This window comes from Gossypium hirsutum, chromosome A05 (assembly GCF_007990345.1).
Source record: "Gossypium hirsutum isolate 1008001.06 chromosome A05, Gossypium_hirsutum_v2.1, whole genome shotgun sequence".
NCBI lineage: Eukaryota > Viridiplantae > Streptophyta > Magnoliopsida > Malvales > Malvaceae > Gossypium > Gossypium hirsutum.
The window spans coordinates 24,838,522-24,852,002 of NC_053428.1; the positions used below are offsets into that span (position 1 = coordinate 24,838,522).

Sequence of the window (13,481 nt, forward strand, 5' to 3'; positions counted from 1 at the left end):
TATTTTAATTTAGAACTTCTAATGCATCATGAGGGACTCATAACTTTATTATAAACTTGTAAGTTTGTCCTCCATCTTAAATTCAACTTTATCAAACAGTCAGCAACTCAACCATTGCCTTTCAATTCTCATGATTCGTTGGACCCTCCTAAGCACGATAATGCTCAATTCCACTAACATAATATCTTGTATGGCTCGAGCTACCTTCAAGTTATTAGTATGAATTATAATTATATTAAATCCTTTACTAAGTAGAATAAGCATGCCATTCGAAATACCTCATAGTTCAGCCTCAAAGACCGTGCATTTCCCAAGGTAATAATTTTAACTCAATATCCAATCTCTATTCTGATCTTACGACACTCAATCAGCAGAAACAGTTCTAAACCCTCCATCCACCGCACCATTAGTGAATAAATGCATCCAATTAACCGGCAAGAATGTTCGAGTACTAGAGGCATGATTATTTAGTTTAACTCCATTATGACTTAGCTCATACTGTTGTGCTCAACTATAGAAAACTTTAACAACCTCAAGGGTACTCCATGTTATGCCTTGAAAAATAAAAAGATTCCTATTCTTTCTTCCAAATGCGCAAAGCTAATATCCCAAAATGACACGACCAAGATGTCCCTCCTCCAAACAGCCTCGTGGAACAACAAAGATTGAAAGTTAACCAGTTCTGTAAATCCAACAAAAAGAACCTGTTCTGTTGATCAGTTGGAACGATTTCCAACCACACCTCTTTTGCTGTCAAACAATCCCGTAACACATGAAGAATACCCTCTGTTCTAGCTTCCGAAGAAAATCTTTATGTTACAAATATTAATTAGCTTTAATTTCGTTCTGTTGTTTCGATGAACAAAATACAGATCAATCCAATTGTAACCTCAAGTAATTTAACTTGATAAATAGCAATGCTTAATTACACTAGAACAAAAGGATAAAAGAATCAGAATCAATAGAGCACCAAATTAAACCCCGCTCACAATTGCTTACGGGGATTGCCCTTCCATTGAATCCGTTCACACGAGGTCGCAAATCAACCATCAGTCGTCATCTATGAGAACCACGACAGTCCACGTGATGTCTGTCGTGGCACCAAATGTCCCTGCCACGTATTGCGGAAATGGTAATGGATGGGGTGGATCCTGGGAGAGAAACTAGTGTGAGCGAAGATGGTTCATCACTTGGAGCAATAGTTTTCAGAGGGCCAAAAATGGTAGATTGCCTAAAGGAATCAACGCCTACCTCTTCATGCATGCCAGAGGATGTGTGGGGTTTTATACTGGGGATGTTTGTGTTGCATATCCTCATGGGTATTAGAGATGAAGGATCGATTCAAGGATGTGATTAGTAGTGGGGGGTATATAAGCAGCGCCGGAGTCTAGTCTGTTTTGTGCTTGAATCTGGAGGCAGCTTTCGTAAGTTTGAAGGAAGTCGAAAAGACAACAGCGAAAGAGATGATAGAATATTGCCGGGCCAAGCTCCCGCATTATATGGCATCTAAAACAGTGGTGTTCAATTAAGTTTGAGCTGAGGAAAATGGCCAAGGCTTTTAGGCTAGGATTGTTTTAAGAACATAAGCCATAAGACACACATACAGTAGAATTGCCTTTTGAATAGCCATAATTTAATAGTTTATACCATTTTGTCTAACAATGACTAATATTCATACATGCACTTGGGAGAATTTACCTGTACATGGTCTCATGGTTTAAGTTTAACAAAGGTTGTCCTTCAAGTTCAAAACAGCACACCCCATTTGCATAAGCTTTTAGAACCCATACTACTGTCTGATATTATGCCTACAAAGTTCTTCCTTGATGCCAAATTCTAAGCAAATCCAAAATTTTTCAATTGTATAGCTTCGTTCATGCTCCATGCTAGGTTGAGGAATCGTTGTCCGTGCTATATCTTCATCTACCGACTGAATTCTCAATTACAGAGGGCTGATGACTCTACCATCATTCTTCCTGTCAGTAACAACTGCTCTTCATGTAAAATCAAGAAGACTCGGTACTATCACCTACCATATAACGGTTTTTATCAGTACTCAGGCCTGAAGAATGAAGCTGCTTTCTTTTCTTTATAAGATGCGATGCAGTTTTCCTGTCGTCTTGTGCCTCCACAGAATCAGGCTGCATAAAAATACAGCTTTAGTAAACCTGACTACTGCAGTCTACTTTGCCCGAGGATTTCCCTCTTTGCCCAGGACAAGAATACAAGGCTAGAGAGTAGAGACCAATTTAGCCAGAGACATTAGACTTCATAGCTATAAGAAGCAGCTTAGAAATCTGACGAAGCACACTTCCTCAAAGTATGAGGCCATGCAAAGTAATACGGAATGAAAAGTACCAAAAATGTACCTTGATAGCTAATGCCCTGCCAAAACTCTCAATGGCACTATCGGGCTCTCCGAAGTTTAATTGTGATCTACCAAGAGTAATCCATGCCTAAAACAAAATACAACCTCATAAACACACAAGCACTTTGGCATTGAATGTACGCTGCAATAACAGTGGTACTTCTGACTAAAAATTCTTTCTAATGAAGTTGCTGACAGAAATAACATTTCAAATTGCAATCTCTCAGCATTAGCTAGCAGCCACCATACATATAGCAGGGACAGGAAACCTAGGGAAACTAGTTGCCCATGTGGAAAGTCAACCACTTCTAAGGATTAGAATACAAACTATTTTCCTCCTCATTGGCTAAATTTGTGCAACATTATGGTAGCCATTAATTTGATGATAAACTACAAAGTACCCGGGGTAAAACAATGGAAATGAGCTCAAATTTTGCATATATATACCAGAGTGCAAGTTAGAAATGTTCCAAATACTTTGAGAAATATGAGCGTCATGTTTATGGAACATAATTATAAAGGGGTATGATGTTTTTCAAGGTATATAATACAGCTTAACGTTTGATATCTCATTCAGGTTACAGGTTTGACATACCTCAGCCCATGATGGTTCCAATTCAGTGGCTCCTGCCAAGTAGAATCCACAGATAAGCAGACAAAAGTTTAAACTTACATATTCATTATTTCACATTGCAACAACAACAACAACAACAAAAACCAAAAAAAAAAAAAGAAAAAAAAGAAAAAAAGAAAAACGCAATAAACCCATAGTGCATTACAGATCAGAAGGCATAAACATGCTGAATATACCGTGCATTGCATTCTATAACTAGTCATCTTGTCTGAGGAATTTTAAATAAAATAAGCAGTTAAACAATGTCACCAAAATACAAGTAACTGAAAACTGCATCAGAAACATGAGTGAAAAAGAAAGTGAAACTTACGAGTGGCTGCCTTCAATGCACTCCATGCATCCCCTAGTTCGAGTAGAACTTGTGCCTTCTGTTCAAGCAAAACTGCATTTTCAGGCATCAAATTAAGTGCTGTCTCCCACTTCCCAAGTGCTTCCCGGTACTTCCCATCCTTCAAAAGAAATTATCCATCACAACAAATACATCCTATCAAGTATGACAAAAAAAAAAAAAAAGGAACACCGTTTCATGCAAATGGAAAGACTAGTAAATGGCCCATTTAACAATATCTAAAGCTGAACTCCCCCTTTTCCACCGTTAGATGGCTAAAATACTATCGGCGGCTGAAAATGAATCCAACTTGGGTTATTTCATCTCATAGCACTATAATTGAGCCAAATTCAAGGTAATAGAAATACCACAAAGAAAAGGGCCCAAAAACCTCATGATCAACCAACAAAATGATAAAATTCGTCATTATCAACACATTAAGTTACATAAATAAAGACAATATAAGATCTTCACCGTATTCCCAATTTGATAATTCAATCAAGACTGTATCCCTTTCAACACCGAAAATCAATCATTTGGAAACAGGGCAGAAGGAAAAAGAAAAAAAGGAAAACCTCAGCAAGCTTGTTGCCTTGGGCTTGGAAGGATTGGGCAAGTTGTTTAAAGTCAGAATCCAAAGCATCAGCAGAGGGTTTGTCTTGATGTTGAGAATGGGCGTGTTCTTGATTCTGCAACTGCATATCATCATGCGAGGGATCTTGTTGATCAAAGGGAAGATTAGGGTAGCTTGCAATAGCTTCCCTGGACCGCTTGTTGTTGTTGTTGTTGTTCTTGTTCCACGTTAGCTTCATCTCTTCTGCTACTCCTTGTTCTTTTCTTTTCTTTTTTTTTTTTTACTTGACACTTCGATATCCAGCGTCGTTCATTGTCCAAATAGAGAGATCGGTCGGGTCGGGTCAGCTCATTTTGGTTTCAAATTCTGATCCAGTTTATATTCATGATCCTAATCAAGGCCTAATTGATGACATTTCTTTTTGTTGTAAATGATTACAATTGATTTTGAGTTTAATTTTTTTAAAAAATTGGTTTTAAACTAAACATTTGTATGCTTTTTTTTGTTTTGTTTTTATCGGTCAAATGGGATTGATTCAAGATACCTATGAGTTAAAACTAAAAGAAGTTAATGGCAGATAATATTATTAGGAGAAATCGAATATGAATAGTAATACGTATATGAAAAATATTAAAATAAATATGGTACATGCTAATCTACATTTCACTTCTAGCCTAAATTTAAATCTTTAAAAAAAAAATAGTGATAGAGAGAGTGGGCATAAATAAAATAAGTGCAGGTGGGAAAGTTCAGTTTGAGGTGGTGGTTTAACTTCACAATGCTTTCACATCTAACCTACTCATAAATGGGCGGTGAGGTTTGGGCCCCAAAATCTGAAATGGGAGAAGCAAGCACCTGGGTGCTTTCTTGGTATTGAAACAAACACTATTTCTTTTATCAGACTTCCTTTATATACACGCCTCGATTTTCACTCTGCTTCTCAATTGATTCTCAGGCCTTTATTATTGCCTTTCTTCATTATGCTGCATTACTTTTCAAATTCCACCGAAGATGGTTGAAGAAGTTGGCGGGGGAATTCCAAGTGAAGAAGTGGGGGGTTATTCCCCCTAAAAGGAGATCTGTGAAAAGGATGATGTTCCATAAATTTCTCATCTCTGTCTCTTCTCTTTTCCACGCCTGCTGCCACCCTGTTGTTCACTCTAAGAATTGTTGTTCCAAGCATACCAGGATTTTCGCAACAAAAATACGATCACCCCACTAGCCATATATTATTAATAGCAACCAACTATGTGTGCGAAATATATGCTATAGGCCATCATATCATAGACACCACATAGAGGTGTTTTAATGTTAGTTCCTCTTATCCTCAATACACTTTCACTCTACTTCTACTATTCAAGCAACGTATATATATATAATAGACTCAAGAATTCCGCGATCTCTAAGCTCAACTCTTGGGGCATTGAGTTGAAGTACAGAAAAGATAATAAGTTGGTTGGTTACAACAGCCACTCCGAAGTGCATAAATTACTTTCAGGAAGCTACTGTCTAGAACTTGACTGGCTACCCAAATCTTAATTAAAAGGGAAATCTTTTTCTTCTAGCTTAGATTGCCTATATCCATTACTACATTGTCTTTTCTTCTTGTTTTGAAGCTTTTGCAATGTAATTTCTACCATAGTTTCCTGTTTTTCATTGAGTACATCAATCAAGTTTCACTTGTCATGAAAGTATATTAGTTTTAAGTTTCTATTTCACTTTTTCTATTTTACAATTATGATGTTCATTCTAGTGCCAGCAACGTCCAAATTACAATATTTTCGATTCTATTCTATTCTCTTTTTTTTTTGAAAAAAAAATCTTATATTTAGATATCATTTTTAATACATTCATTTTCAAGTGTACATCAAAATACAAATATCAAATTCCAACATCTTAAAAAAGTGAAACAAAAAATAGATGACATAGTAAAATAGTTTGAAATGGTAATTCAATGATCTTTAAACACCAATTAACTGAATTCAACTTCTAGGGAAATTTGGAAATTGAGGATTACTGAACTATTTAATATGAATTCTTGAGAAGAAAAATGATTGTAAGATTGAACTTGTCTAGGTGAAGGGTTCAGTTGTTACCTCCCCAAAAAAAGTTAATATACACTTTTTCTTCATCCCTACATATCTTTAGCAAAAGTTATATTTCAATAATAAATCTATATTCCAAAAATGTAATGTAAACTAGTTGGTGTAGAGGTGTTCATGGCCCAGGCTGGGCTCAACTAAAAATTCAGACCCATTTGCTAGGCCCGGGCTCGGCCCGAAAAATGAGCCTAAAATTTTGCCCAAGTCTGACCTAGATAAAAATTTAAAACCTAAGCCTGACTCGGCCGGACCGTATTAATTTTTTTATATTATTTTTAAATATATATAATACATCAAAATAAATATTTCCCAAAAAAATGAAAATAAATTTTAAAATATATATATACTTAAATAACACTAAGATAGTTGCAACTTAACAAGCAAATGCCTCTAAAATAATAATAAAATTAACAAATACCTTTAAAATAATAACAAAATTAACAAATGCCTTTAAAATAATAAGAAAATTAACAATAAAATAAGTTTTATACAATATCCAAACAATAACAACAACATAATAGTAAAATAATAGCAAAGTAGGGAGAGAACAACAATAAAATAACATTAAAAAAAAGCAGATATTTTTTTGTCCTTTAGTGAATTTGGGTTGGGCTGGGCCAAAAACGTCTTACTTGAGGCCTGGCCTATTTTTTAAACGGGTCTTAGTTTTTTGTCTAAACTCATTTTTTGAACTTATATTTTTGCCCAAACCCTTCTATATATCGGGTGAGCCTTCGGGCTGGGTCAAGTGGCCCGACCCATGAATAGGTCTAAGTTGGTGGGTCTATTGAAAGAGATGCAACATGTATATATATAGACATGTAGAAGAATATTCAGTTCTTTGTTTCTTTGTTTCTAATTTTTGGTCTCTTTCTGTTTTTTGTGTTTAATCAATAGGTTTAGCCACCACCCACTCAGACTTGAAAACCCATCCGAAATGTGAGAGTGTTTGAATAAAAATACAGGTCCGAAAATTAGAGTTAGACAAAAAATAATGTACGTTTTCTAAATAAGCTTGGCCTTAGATAAAATTTATTTGGTTTGAGTCTGACTCAACTCGAATTTGCCTAAAAAAAATTTTCACTATTGTTTGTTGCCGTTTTGATGTTGTTTTGCTATCATTTTATTATTATGTTGCTATTATTTTATTGTTATCATTTAGATAATGTATAACTCTTTTTTTATTATTCATTTTTTACCATTTTAAAAGTATTTGTTTATTAAGTTGTAATTATTTTAATGTATATAAAAAAAATTAATACAAATTTAACTTAAATTTAAGCTTTTTATTTAAATTAAACTTGAGCAAAAATTTAAACCCATTTTTTAATTAGGTCGAGTTTAACATGTGTTGGGTCGAGCAAAAATCTAAAACTTGTGTTGTCCCAACAGTGAACCTACCTGACCAATCATATAGTCTAGCCACAATCCATACCTACCTCTGCTCTATTTTCATGCATGTATTTTAGGACCAGGAAGAAGAGAACTTCAACAGCAGAACCTACTCTCCATGGCAACAATCAACTATACTAGACTTTACTTTCCAGCTTATTTATTCAGTAATATATTGGCTTTATTACTTGAATTTTTCTGCATTTCAATAGGGACCACTCGCTTTTTTATTATTATTGTCTTTAATGCAAAGAGATGTCTTTAAGGATAAAATACCTTTAATTCCCTTTCTGATTAGTTGGCATTAACAAGGACAAAGCCCCCTTTTTTTTCTCCCTCAAGAGCATCACAGCTGGAGAAAATCACTTTTGAGTAAAACTTGGATAGAAACTTGATGAAGATGGTCGATGCACCTTAATTATTGACTGCTTTGACAGTATAGATTATGTCCAAATTTTAATAAGAAAAGGTCGGTTAATTAGTAATGTTTATAAACATTATTTAATGAATAATTTACTATTGAAAAAAAAACCTATTTACAGTGCATTGTTTTATTGAAATAAAAAATCTGTGATCATTCCAGTCTAGACTTTGAATGAGTGACGTTATATGATCCTATGTTATGTTTTAGTGATTAGGACAACTTTGCTTTTTATTTTGGGTCCCATTGGAAGCTTAGTATAAATTTTGATCCATATTCCTAGATCATGGTCTAAAAATGTAGGATTTTTGTTTTACTATCAAAACTAAAAAGTTGAGCGTGTATGTAACACATGGTCAAGGGTTTGAATGATAGGGGAAAATTGGACCTAATCAATGGCTGCTTTTATTCTGGGGTTCCTTTTTCACTCTCAACTATTGCTTGTGTTGAATTTTCAATTTTTTATATATTTATATTCAAACATAATTATTTGATGAAAAGTTTTAACCCTATAATTAAAATTAAAATTAAAATTTTAATATATATTTTTAAGTTATATTTAATAAATTAAAAAATAAATAAGGACTTAAGCTTTCATCATTTTATTCTCATATATTAAACATAAATATATTTATAAAAATTGAGGAGCTTGTGTAACATAAAAGTAAAATATAAATGCAACAAACATTTCCAACCAAAGGGACGGTAAATAATTGTACGAAACAGTAACATCATATTATTTATATCTTTTTTAATAGTTTAATACCACGTCAATATTTTCATCTTCAATTTCAATATTTTTATCCTAAAAATAAAATCTAAATAAAAATTTCCAAATTAATTAAATTATTAAAAATGAATAATATTTTATAATCTCGAAGTGACATAAAGAAAAGTTAATTGAGACTTGAGAGATTCTTGATGATGTCTTGACAAAGCTAGAGACCCCACCAGATCAGTACCAAATTCCAAATAATCAAATTCGATCATTATCCTAACTGTCCTTGGAACACAACATTATCCCCATTTTACGATTATACATAAGTCAACAGCAGCTTGTTTTCTGCTTTCCAACTAATCCAATGCAGCAAGAAAATTTTGGCACTCGTTACCTTTTTTCGGATTTGAGTTTAAACTCATTTTTTATTTACTTACTTAGTTTGCAAATGGAAATACCAAAAAGGAACACACCGACCTTCTTGTTCAATAAGAAGATGTGAATTAAGATTGGAAAAAAGAATATTTATAATTGAATTTGAATTCTTCATTTTGAAAAAAAAAAACTTATCCCCACTCATATTATGAATTTTCTAAGATACGTTAATTTGCGAAAGTGGCAGTCAATTAATGGACCTTTGTAATGTTTGATTAAGACCATTCAACCATATGATAATACAATCATTCTCATTTTAGTAATTATCTTTATTGACCAACTCTTTTATATGATCTTTATGTTGAGTCCCTATAAAAGCATTTTTAAAATAACCAAATTTTACCAAGAATTAACCGCAGAAACTATTATGTAATAAGATAATAAAAATCCATTATCTTCTTCCTTTCATTTCATATAGCTCTTGGCCCTTAAATATTGGGAATATGGTAGGAGACAATATTACTGTAATCTTGTCTTAATGATTTAACCTTGGACCTCACAAGAGCTGATCATGGGCTGGGCGGTCCGGCTCAGCCCGAAGGCTCGCCCGAAAAATGGGCTTGGGTAAAAAAACGAGGCCCGTTTAGAAAACGGGCCGGGTCTCGGGTAAGAGTTTTTTGATCCGGGCCCGGCCCGAATTATATATTAGTATATATATTTATTTTATTTTTAATTATTTTAAATTTTTAATATAACCATTTTTTATTATATTCTTAATTTGTGTATTGTTTTAAGAATTGTTTTAGTATTATTTTTATTTGTTTTAATATTTGTTTTTATGTTTTTAAATATATTTGATTTATTATATTTTTAAATTTTTTTATTTAATGAAATAAAAAAAATTTTAATATGGGCCGGGTCAGGCTTGGGCAAAATTTTAGGCCCATATTTCTGGCCGGGCCTAGTAGACGGGCCTAAAAATTTGTATGGGCCCTGCCCAAACCCGACCCGACCCGGCCCATGATCACCTCTAGACCTGACCATCATTTCCTAATTTACTATTTAAAAAAGACAAGGAAAAGAATGAACTTGGTCGACTTATAACACACAACGGGTATGTTAAACAAGACGCGTCAAATAAAGAAAATATGAAGAGAGAAAAAGAAATTGTTCTTCTCTGAGAACTACTTATTTATGTATTTCCCAGAAGGCTAAACTATTTTTGTAATGATTGATATTATCACCATGTCCGACACCAAATGAACTTTAGGGTTGCGATATTCAACATGGTGCTTCAGTGAGAAGATTCATATTGCTTTAAATATATAATAAAAACAGGAAAAAAAAAAGTGGATTTGGGAGGCTTTTCAATCATGCAATGATGCAAGTGAGATAAAATCATAAAATTCAAGGATGAAATAAGTGGGTTTTTTTATATATACTATAAAGTATGTAATTTATTAATATAATATATTAAAGTTAAGTTGAAATGGAAAAAATGAAGTCTCAACCTAATGCAAACAAGATTTGAAGCATATATTGTGACTTACATCAGCATACCGCTCAGATTCTGACACGTGGTATAACATTATTTCAGATAGGAAGGCAGTATAAATCCTCCTCCACTCTCTGTCAGAAATGAGAAATTGAGAGAGGAAAAAAAATGGGGGTTGAAATGAAAGTGCACCCTGTTAAAGTTTACAGAGAGGCAGGAACAGGAAGAGCTGAGACAAGGTTCATCAAGGCAACCAATGGAAGTGTTTTTCCAAAGAAGAGGAAGCTGGTGAAGAAGATGATGCTCCACTCCATGCTCAAGTTTTTTATTTCTCTGTTTTCTTCATCCAAACCTTTTCAATCCAACGATAACCACATACAAAATGTTTAAGTAGCATACAGGGATTTAAATTGCGGTCGCAGCCGCGTTGTTGGTCGCGTTGCGTGTGTTGCGGTTGTGGACATAACGAATGCTATTGCGGTCATTGCGGGTATCGTGCTCGTGAATTTTTTTAAAAATTCACACAACTTATTGTAAAACAATAATAGCGGTTTCGGCAGTAACAGTTTCGGACGGTGCCGCTACCGCTATATAACGGCCGCTATAGCGGTATCGGACTGCTATTTAAATCCCTGGTAGCATCCCCACTCACACCATAGCTTTGTTTCCCATCATTCATCAAATGTTACCTCAAATTACCACAACTTGTTCTGTTGTTTATTCTGTTCTGTTCTACTTACTTTCATTCATTCCTTTGGTTTTGAACAGATAGAATTTGGGACAGAGAATCGTTTTCTTCTGCATCTTGAAATTCAAACGCTGCAAGCTTGTCTCTGAATATATGGTTTCCAACTTTAAAAAAATGAATATAGGACACTTTTATGCTTTAAGCTGGTAATGGAAGGTTCATTTCATGAAGAACCCCAAATAGGGAAATCATTTAATTTCTATGAATGTTTGGTCAAAAGGAAAAGTTTTTCTTGGTGTATTTGATTATTTCTCCACTAGTTTTAAGGCCAGTTATTTTATTTTGAATCCCATACATACGGAAGGAGACAAACAAATAAAGACAGACAAAAAGCAGGGGACTATTTTTTCCATGTTCACAGTTCATACTCGGCTAATCTACTAAACCATCTCCAGTTATTATCTCATCTCTTCTAATCATGTTCAGATTTAGTTAAATGTATTATGCTAAATGTTTAGTAACCGTACTTTTGTTTAATAAATTAAGCCACTATCAGGAGATGAATATATCCAATCATCTATTTTTAGTTAATTCAATTAATTTATCCTTAATTTTTAAAAAAATTTGGATTCATTTATACAGTAAATTAAAAATAATAATAATAATAATAAAAGAATATTGTGGCATTTCCTATTTTGTAATCATGACGGCGTAGAATTGAAATGTTTAGATGAAGCATGGATTTGGCAGAATTGGGGGTTAGTTGGGTGTGTTTGTTTATTCAACTACTTATTGTTTAATCATTAAATCAATAAATCGAGATTTGAGGATTTTTAGGACAAAGAACTCCGGTTTCCTCTTTTGTTTGTGGCAGATGTTGAAAGGAACATGGCAATGTCCTCATACACCATCTCAGTGCCGAAGTGAAAAAATTTTGTAGAGGTAGAACTTAAATTATAATTTGTACTATAATAAAAATATAATATTATCATTTTAATAGCTTATATCATTATAATTTTTAAAATGTTAAATCAAATTTTTATCTATTTTAGAGAATTAAAGTGTAATTTTATCTTTAAAAATTTAAAAAGCTTAAATAAAAAAAAATTATTTTAAGGAGGATCGAGACCCCTGCCAACCCCTAACAACGCCCCTAAACTAGTTGAATAGTAATTCTATTTTTTTTAATTCATAAGAAATTTAAAACTGTATAAATGATCTCCTCCAAAATTATAATGATTCGTAGTTTTAGATTGGGTTTCAAAACATGAGTTTAGGTTGTTATTTTTTTTTTCTGAGTTGTTGTTGTTATATTTTAATGAATTGAATAGAGTTGTTTAATTAAAATAAGGTTTCCCTTCTAGGGCCACCCAAGTAGTTATCAGCACCCCACCAATTCGATGGGAACAACTCCAGTTTTCCCTTTTCATGAGATTTTGTGCAGATTTGGCAAATTCAGTCAGGATGTAATTGGTATCTTGATATGATATAAGTATCTAAGTGACTTCAATTTACTAGTGATGAATATGATACAAAACTGTTTGGTCAGTTTGATAAGATTACAAAAAGAAACCATTATATAAAATTTTAAAAAATTCATAATATTTGTAATCTATACTATTAATCCTTTTTTATTTTCTAAATATATTTTTTATATAAAATCTCATAAATAATAGAAAAATATCACATTAACTCTTTTATATTTTAGAAAATTATAAATTAATACATGCTCAAATTAAATTTTGCTCTCAAAATAATAAAATTTTAATATACTATTTTAAAAATTATAAAAATATAAGTTATCATAAATATAAAATTACATTTTAACTTTCATAAAAATACGCAACTCAAAAGTTTACTCCAAAATTATTTTTGACCTTAGTGAATATTGGCGTCAGCGTCTCATTATTTGTATCTTTTGTACAATTAATAATTATTAATTATTAATTTTAGAAGAAATTATATGCCAAATATATTAATTTAAATTAAACCATTACTTTGTTAGGGTTATGAAACCTGTCCACAAATAAAGGAGAAAGATAGCAATGGCAGTGGCATTGTTATATTATAAACTGATGAGAACTCCAAGGACAAATTTTGGAGCATCGAAAAAAAAAAAAAGAACACATTACTATAGTTCACAATTGAAGCATGCCTTTTTATCATTTTGGTGGCTTATCCAAAGGACGTCCTTTTTGTCATAAAGGATGTGCCCCAAGACCCAAATATCTCTCTTTTGGAGACCACATAGTAAAATTTACTATGACATCCTTTCTCAGTTTCATATTAAGACAAATTACTATGGTACAATAGGGTCCTTACAAAATTTCTAAAAGATAAAAAAAAAATTGGTTCAATGATTATGGACACAGTAAATGTTATAATA

At 32.8% G+C, this 13,481-nt stretch overlaps 1 protein-coding gene and 1 long non-coding RNA gene across 3 annotated transcripts; one reads left to right on the forward strand and one right to left on the reverse strand.

The window, feature by feature from the left end:
- Positions 1-1,603: 1,603 nt before the first annotated feature.
- LOC107960381 (tetratricopeptide repeat protein 33) lies at positions 1,604-4,225 on the reverse strand. Of its 2 annotated transcripts, XM_016896718.2 has the most exons (5): positions 3,906-4,218; positions 3,313-3,451; positions 2,964-2,995; positions 2,370-2,456; positions 1,604-2,141 (listed from the first exon to the last, which is right to left on the reverse strand). In XM_016896718.2, exons 1-5 carry the CDS (start codon positions 4,140-4,142, stop codon positions 2,007-2,009), a joined length of 630 nt encoding a protein of 209 aa, XP_016752207.1. In that variant the 5' UTR covers positions 4,143-4,218; the 3' UTR covers positions 1,604-2,006. The 2 variants fall into 2 exon arrangements, with proteins under 2 accessions (XP_016752207.1, XP_040970027.1); XM_041114093.1 differs by lacking the exon at positions 2,370-2,456 and having other exon boundaries at positions 3,906-4,225.
- A 418-nt stretch (positions 4,226-4,643) lies between these two features.
- Positions 4,644-5,617, forward strand: LOC107960382 (uncharacterized). The gene is made up of 2 exons (XR_001701153.2): positions 4,644-4,774; positions 4,860-5,617. It is a non-coding gene; the product is annotated as an uncharacterized lncRNA (long non-coding RNA).
- Positions 5,618-13,481: the final 7,864 nt, after the last annotated feature.

Bases quoted from the DNA above. Each gene is read 5' to 3' on its own strand.
- LOC107960381 (XM_016896718.2), bottom strand. From the start codon at position 4,142: ATGAAGCTAACGTGGAACAAGAACAACAACAACAACAACAAGCGGTCC. The intron at 2,457-2,963 runs GTATGTCAAACC...ATTTTGTTTTAG, and splicing joins TGGAACCATCATGGGCTGAG to GCATGGATTACTCTTGGTAG. The intron at 2,142-2,369 runs GTACATTTTTGG...ATTTTTATGCAG, and splicing joins GCAGGGCATTAGCTATCAAG to CCTGATTCTGTGGAGGCACA.